General features: G+C 38.0%; 1 protein-coding gene across 1 annotated transcript; it reads left to right on the plus strand.

The window, feature by feature from the left end:
* The first annotated feature begins 904 nt into the window (after window positions 1–904).
* On the plus strand, window positions 905–2,554 carry LOC141074908 (serine/threonine-protein kinase SBK1-like). The gene is made up of 3 exons (XM_073562217.1): window positions 905–1,079; window positions 1,382–1,584; window positions 1,994–2,554. Exons 1-3 carry the CDS (start codon window positions 905–907, stop codon window positions 2,552–2,554), a joined length of 939 nt encoding a protein of 312 aa, XP_073418318.1.
* The last annotated feature ends 5,347 nt before the right edge of the window (window positions 2,555–7,901 follow it).

Below are 7,901 nucleotides of genomic sequence, written 5' to 3' on the forward strand. Positions count from 1 at the left end.
TTAATATTGTATAAAATATAGAAAGCCACTTCTACTAGATGTCTAATAGCATGTAAATGAAGACTGTTATAGCTCCCATTTACATGAATTACACACGTATATACAAGATGTATGAAGCATGGAACACCTTACTATATTAATAAATAATACAATTGAGCAATTTGAAGCAAACACTGCACTCAGCAGCTATTAATCAGGTAATCATAGCAGTGGCCCTAACAATTTCAATACCATGGTCATTGCATATTTTAGAAATTTTGTCTCTTGACTTCATGAAACTATCATGAAATAATACAATGAATAACATTTCTCTCTTTAGTTTACCTAATTATCAGCACAATGGTGAATAGTATCACAGGGCACCACAGGAAATTTCTATCCCTTTGTGTTGTCCCAAACCAGCATTCTCCCTGGAGAGATTTATAAATGTCAGTTTATATGTAAATGGAGACAGTAAGTCTTGGCCAATGACAATATCCCACTAATTAACAACCCCCTGCTCTTCCCAGATATAAACTGTTTCCTCCTCTCAGTGACATCTACTTCACTCCAGGTATTATTTGTGGTCAGAACTGGCCTCTGAGGAGCATCAAGTTGTAGACTTGTTGGTGTACAGGAGGAGTTCAGCACCGACTATCATCTCTTTCAGTAGCAGTAGACATCTTCAATCTCCATCTACAAAGGTGAATATATGATAAGTATAGCACAGCATATAGTAGATGGTATTACTGCAGATCCCTGGGGAATTATGCAATGCTGGAACATTATTACAGTGACTGCACACTATTATACAATTGTGCATTTCTAGTCGCAGTTTACACGAGGTGATTACAGTATGTTATTATGGGTCTCAAAGATGTTTCATGCTTTATTCAATGCCATATCTCATTTCATTTTATTCAGAATGGCCACCAACATCAAGGAAGCAAGCAAGAACACGGCAAAACACCTTCTTCATCTGATATCAGAAACTTCCAAGAACCTGAAGATGATGGAAGTGACTGACCACTTTGAACTTTTGCTAGAACTTGGGACTGGATCTTTTGGAAATGTACACATGGGAAAACACAAACATTCAGGTGAGATGATGATGATGGATGATGACTATGAAGATGACTGAGCCATCAGGGTGGTTTTAGATGAATGTGAAAGATGAAATTGAAATCTGCTTGTACCCTGACAAACTGTACTTGTTAACAATCATTAAGTATGACCCTAGTTGTATCCTATCTACAACGTGTCATTAGTATTCTGCACCACTACCCTCTAGTCTTATGAATGCTCCTGTGTAAAGTGATTGATCAGGTTGTTTATATGGTTTTAAAAGTGTTATGGAATATGATGAGGATGAACATTAACAATTATAATGTTTATTCAACAGGACAGACCGTGGCAATTAAAATGATGGCAAAGAAGAAGACTCCAGAAGACAACTTCTTTCTGGAATATTGCATTTCACAAACCCTCAGCATTCATCGGAACATCATATTTACTCACGACATCTTCTTCCATACCAGTAGGGATTTTGTGTTTGTTCAGGAAGTGGCACCGGCCGGAAATCTCCAGTCCATCCTTGTACCTAAAGTAAGATCTTAAGCTGTTCTCCACTTTTACATATTCAAGCATTATTCATACTGCTGAAGAAAAAAATTAGTGGTCTTTATTGTAGATCTGACATCTAACATTACCCTATTTCCTCAGATTTAATAAACTCATATTTCTGTAAGTAGCAGTATGGGACCCCCATAATTAGGCAGGTTTAGGTTGTATGAGTATGTGTGAGCTAGTAAAATCCTCTATGTGAGAGATATTTAATTTTTAGTGGAAATCTCACATTATAGAGGATATCTGATTAATAGCAGAGTAGAACTGATGTCTGCAGGAATTATATCTACTAGTAGAAGATATCTATAAGTCTTCTGTTCTTTTATATCAGATATGTTTTCCCTTCTGCTGTTCAGCTGTGTAATCTTCTGTGTTGTCTTTTTCTTAGGTCGGCATGCAGGAGGACATGTTGAAGCGTTGTGTTCCTCAGATCGCCAGTGCTCTGGACTTTATGCATAACAGAGGAATGGTTCATCGGGATATCAAGCCGAATAATATTCTTCTGATGGATGCAGAATGTCACTGGATAAAGCTGGCAGACTTTGGACTCACCAGGCTCCAGGGCACATTTGTTCCTTTTGTGCCCTGGTATAAACCCTACACTGCTCCAGAGCTCTGCTGCCTTAGACCAGGAGAACAGTTGTTGCTACATCCTAGTCTTGATGTCTGGGCTTTTGGTGTAGTCATTTATTATGCTCTTTCTGGACTCTTTCCTTGGCATGGGGCAAAACGCGGTGATCGAGATTATAAAGAGTTTGCCTGGTGGCAGGTTGGAAGGGATCTGTCAAAAGCTCCAAAAAAGTGGAAGAAAATTTCAGTGGAGGCCAGAGTAATGTTCTGGGAACTGCTTCAAATAAATGCCTCTAAGAGAGGCTCGGCCATTGACATTCTAAAATTTATGCACTTGCCATGGAAAGCCGAGGAATGTTCAGAGACCGAAGCAACCTGATATGTTGAATCTATGACAAACTGCAATATGATATTTGTTTTTTTAATCAATAATGTCTACAAAGCAGACTGTGAACTATTGTAAATAGCTCAATAAATGAATAAAACAGACTTGAATCTTACTAAAGTTTGTCTCGAGAAAAACAGAAAAAAATATAGAAGTTACGGGTATACGAACATGGGACACTCCCAAAACATTTTTTAAGTCAGTTTTTTTCATAAAAGTAACAAAACATAAAAAGTGATATAGAAAAGGAATTGTCATGGTATTGCTATTCACATTCTACATATTTCACATTGACATGCTTTAGCACTACAGAGTGCATCTTTTTTGTTTATTGAAAATGAAGGTAACTGCAGCTAGTTGGCTCCTGTTCACATTAGCTTGGAAGTGCCAGTCTTTTTGTCACTAAAAAAATAATACTGGTACTTTATTCCCAAATTTGATAAATATGCTGAGCCTCCATCTTGCTATTTGCACTGGATATTATGCCCATTGGTTAAGAAAACTCCCTTGGTTATACAGGACTCAAGATTTTTTACAAATACAGGATGATTTTGATTGACAAGAATTATTGCAGCTGGTGACAATCCTTGTGCTTTTGCTTTGCACACAATTCCTTTCAATTTGCAGGACCCTGGTATAACCAGGCAGCTGATACAGCAATGGATTCACCAGTTGCCGTGACTTGTATACTGTATATATTTTTTGGAGAAAGATACTTAATTTGAACAATCCATTTCTATTACATATCAAATTATTCTTACAATTTAAAGACAATATTCTTATAGTAAGAAGAGATGTGTCTTTTACTTTTTGGAAAGCATGCAGTAAAAAATAAAATCATTATGAGTCAGCACAAATTCTAATAATTTGAAAACAAAACTCTTGAGTGACTGAATATGATTGCCCTTTGTGCTCAAAAATATTTTACTGCCTGAGTTCCCAATTCATAACAGATTCTGGTATAAAATGTCTCAATGTAAAGTCTCACTATCATTCTTGTGGGTGGCCAGGACTTCCAGCATCACCAGACCTCTGACTTCACTGTGCCTTTGTTGGGAAAAAACTTGGCACTCATAGTAAAATCAGAGGATTTTATATTTGAATTTATTTAACGCTGTCGGAGAAGAGATTTCTATTTCTACTTGGGTAGTTTCTGTCTTATGGGTACCTATGCAATGAAGCATAATGAGAGAGACAGACTGCTCGCTGTGTTTCCAAATCGTCTCTAAGGTTTATTGACAGTGTGAACTTTTATAGAACAAGATCAAAAAGAAATGAAGAATACATAAGACTTGGCAAAATAGAAAGGGAGGTTACACAATCGTTGACATAAAAAGATAGGTTATACAATGAGTTGTCAACCACATCCTCGGACACAAGATAAAATTAAATGAAAAATGACAGGAATACAGGGGTGCTTTCCAAAAGTCAATGTGCTCTAAGTTAATAGTCATGAGTTCATATTCAAAAGATATTTTTCTAAAAAGATGTTAGAACATTTCACCTCAAAAGGGAAGAGAATGCATGTCCTTCAGATTTTCTGGGAATTGTAGGAACTGACCATTAGCCATAGGACTGTGACCACATAGACAGATGATAACTGGATGTCACGACTAGTGACGAGTTCGCTGCCGAGCCAACACCTCCACGTCGACGACCACGACGATGTGGGGTGAGCGTCCCAAGTGGGGATGGAATGTGGACCCACTGGACCACAGGGGGGACCCAGGCCTACCCAGACTAGGGAAGAGTAGCGACCGGGGTCTGTGGCAGCTGAGCATGTGGACGAGGAGGCAGAATGACATGACACCGCACACTTCAGGTATAGACATAAAGTTTACTTGAACAAGACATGGTACATAAACGAAACAGTTATGCAAGGCTCCCGGTTCCGCACATCAGGGAAGGGTACATGTCTCAGGATAACAGAAGAAAGGCAGGAGGTCATTACGGGTTGAGCAGTCCAGGGTTGTCTGGCATGGGTATACTAGGGCGGCCTCTTCCTCAGTCCTCAGGGGTAGCAAAGGGTCACCAGGAGAATATCAGACACCGACCACAAACAGACTTCAGAAAATGGCAGGCATTGTCTGACATTTCAATCACATCCATACACGCAGTACTTCTGTATTCTCCCGCTACCCGTATTTTATCAAAAAAGCTCTAATGCCAATGGACAAAAACATAAATCTTATCTATTTATAGAAACTCTTGGTTGGTTCACTATATCCTCTAATTAGTGTCCTATCTGAGTACCCGGTTGCATACAAAAAAATTGAGCAATTATATTCACATATTGTCTTCACGTGATTTTCCCACTTCATTACAAACTCCCACCCGGTTCCTTCCATTAGGTTTTTCCAAGGAGCAACTAACCAGAGAGTTTTATCTTAATCGCTGCTTTGAGCAACAAAAAGGCTGTTTATACACTGAGCACACATCATTTAGTCTCCATACATCAACAGAGCTGCTTTACAGTAGTACGAAATGAATATGTTGAAGTGTATTTTCCTGGGCCCAACCAGTATGTGGGTACCAAGGTGTAATGGGGTGCATAGGACTATGCAGCAGGGCAGACATTGCTGTCACTCTGTAAACAAAAGAGTAGGGGAGAACCGTATGAATATGGTGAAGTGTATTTTTTTCCTGGGCCCATCCAGTATGTGGGTTCCAAGTGTTTAATGGGGTGCATATGACTATGGTATGAATCTCGGAAAAAAATATTTAAAGCTGTGAACTAGGAGTCAGGAATGCTTCCAGGGGCGATCCCCATGAATTCCCCATTTCATTTGAGCAGTGTTTAAATCATTTTCAGATGTTTCTAGACCTTAAAATGACCCCCTTGGGGGATCACAGCAAAAATGCTCGGGTTTCCCATAGACTTATATTGGGCTCGTTGTTCTGTCCGAGTACCCAAGTATTACAATTTGCTCGACCCGAACAACGAGTGCCCAAGCATTTTAGTGCTCGCTCATCACTAATCCCAGTACTTAAAAAGCGATACTCAATTCATGGAGAATAACTTCTCTGAAATTCAAATTAATTGGGAAAATCCAAACGGTTAAGCGATTTTGAATTTTGCTGATCTGACCCATGTTATAAAACAATCTTATCATATATTGTGCACGATGAATGCCGCATGAAGGGAAAAGTGAAAAACTGCTAAACTTGCTATTCTTGTTCATCTTACCTCACTAAAAAATTGAATTAAAAAAATCATGTATCCCAACGCTGTACCAAAACAACTAGTTTTGTACCCAAAAACATGTCCTCATGCAGATCTGCATTCAGAAAAATAAAAAGCAATGACTCTCAATATGACAGCTATAAAAAACATATTGTGATTTTCTTGGGTATGAACATAATCATGTCAGCACACAGAATAAAGTGAACAAGTCAATTATACTGCTTACGTTTGAAAATCCACCAGGCTTCCCTATTTTGTAATGTAACCTCCGTATCACCCCCTCTGATGGGTGTGTGTATTTTTTCAATTGCATACACCAGAAGTGTTTTCAGGTCATCTTTATGACATTCAATAAAATGTTTTGACACCTGAGATGTGTTCCTTTCCATGTTAATATTCTCTGTGTCATAGATGTGTTCCCCAATTCTTTTCTTCAGCTTGCGTTTTGTGCTTCCAACATGTTTTAGATGGCAGAAGGTGCACTCCATAATATATACCAAGGTTTTAGTGCTACAATTGATAAAGGTTTTAGTAGCAAAATTCTTGCTTTCACTAGAATCTCCAAAGCTAGAGCTCTCTTTAGTGTATTTACAGGACTTAGCGCCACACTTATAAAAACCCTTGGTTTTCTGCCAATTTGTGGATTGAATTTGAGACATATTCAAAAAACTTGGCAAAAGGCTCTGACCTAAAGATGGTGCTCTCCTAGAGTCTATTCTAAATCCTTTCCCTATAATACTATCTATATCTGGATCCTCTTTTAATACAGATAAATTATTTTGAATAATTCGTTCAATAGAGGCAAACTGGTTACTACACTGCGAGACCAATGTTACAGGAGTGACTGAATGTTCATGTGTGTTACACTTAGGTTTGAATCGCGGTTTTTGAGCCACAATGTTTTCAGCTTTGCTTAAACTCCATTGGGTATAACCCCTTTGGGTCAATCGCTGCTTAATGTTAGAAACTTCCTGTTGATAATCTGTATTTGTGCTACAATTGCATTTAGCTCTTGTCATCTCCCCAACAGGTATACTTTTAATTGTATGTTTAGGATGATGGCTTTTTCCATGGAGTATAGCATTGCCTGCTGTGTTCTTTCTAAATTTTTGTGTTACTACAGGTTTACCTGAAATTCCTTGTAAAATCAAATAAAAAAAATCAATGCATGAAATTTTATGGCGGACCACAAATTTTAAATTCAAGGGATTGCAATTAATATAAAAATTAAAATCCTGTATGGCAGATACATCAGAATTCCAGATGATAATGATATCATCTATGTATCTGCCTTACCAATAGACACAATCTTTAAATGGATTATTTACAGTATAAATATACAGCTCTTCCCACCAGCTCATTACCAAGTGAAATTAGCAAGTGAAGTTGTCAAGCGATCCACTATATGACCAAGATGAAAATCTTTCTTTGCAATTGCGGCTTGTTCCCAGTCAACTTACGTGCATCGTTATATTTTACTTTTGGTTATGTGTGTTTTTCCATGCGTTATTCATCCTGTTTTGAATGTGAATGTTTTTTCTTTGTCATCTAGGAATATTTAACACCATCCACTATATGATTAAGATATAAAGTATTTTTCGCAATTGCGGCTTGTTCCTCGCTAGTTTATGTGGATTGTTATGCAAGAGCATATTGCTATCTGTGTTTTTTTATGCGATGTAGATCTGGTTTTGAATTAAATTGTTTTCATTTTTGCTTTCACCTAGGTACTTTTACCCTCCTCCGCTGAAATTGTGTTTTTAGATCTGTGTCTCTTACTATTACTCTATGACACTCAGTGTATGATAGAGAGAAATGTATTTTTCTTCTTTCTATGATTGTTATTGAATCATAGAATCATAGAATCATAGAATCATAGAATCGTAGAGTTGGAAGGGACCTCCTGGGCCATCTGGTCCAACCCCCTGCTCAAAGCAGGATTCGCTAAATCATCCCAGTCAGATGTCTGTCCAGCCTCTGTTTGAAGACTTCCATTGAAGGAGAACTCACCACTTCTCGTGGCAGCCTGTTCCACTCATTGATCACTCTAACTGTCAAAAAGTTTTTTCTAATATCTAATCTGTGTCTCTTCCCATTCAGTTTCATCCCATTGCTTCTAGTCTTTCCTTGTGCAAATGAGAATAAAGTTGATCCTTC

The sequence above is a fragment of the Dendrobates tinctorius genome, unplaced genomic scaffold, assembly GCF_039654945.1.
Source record: "Dendrobates tinctorius isolate UK_male_01 unplaced genomic scaffold, ASM3965494v1 ptg000342l, whole genome shotgun sequence".
NCBI classification, from domain to species: domain Eukaryota; kingdom Metazoa; phylum Chordata; class Amphibia; order Anura; family Dendrobatidae; genus Dendrobates; species Dendrobates tinctorius.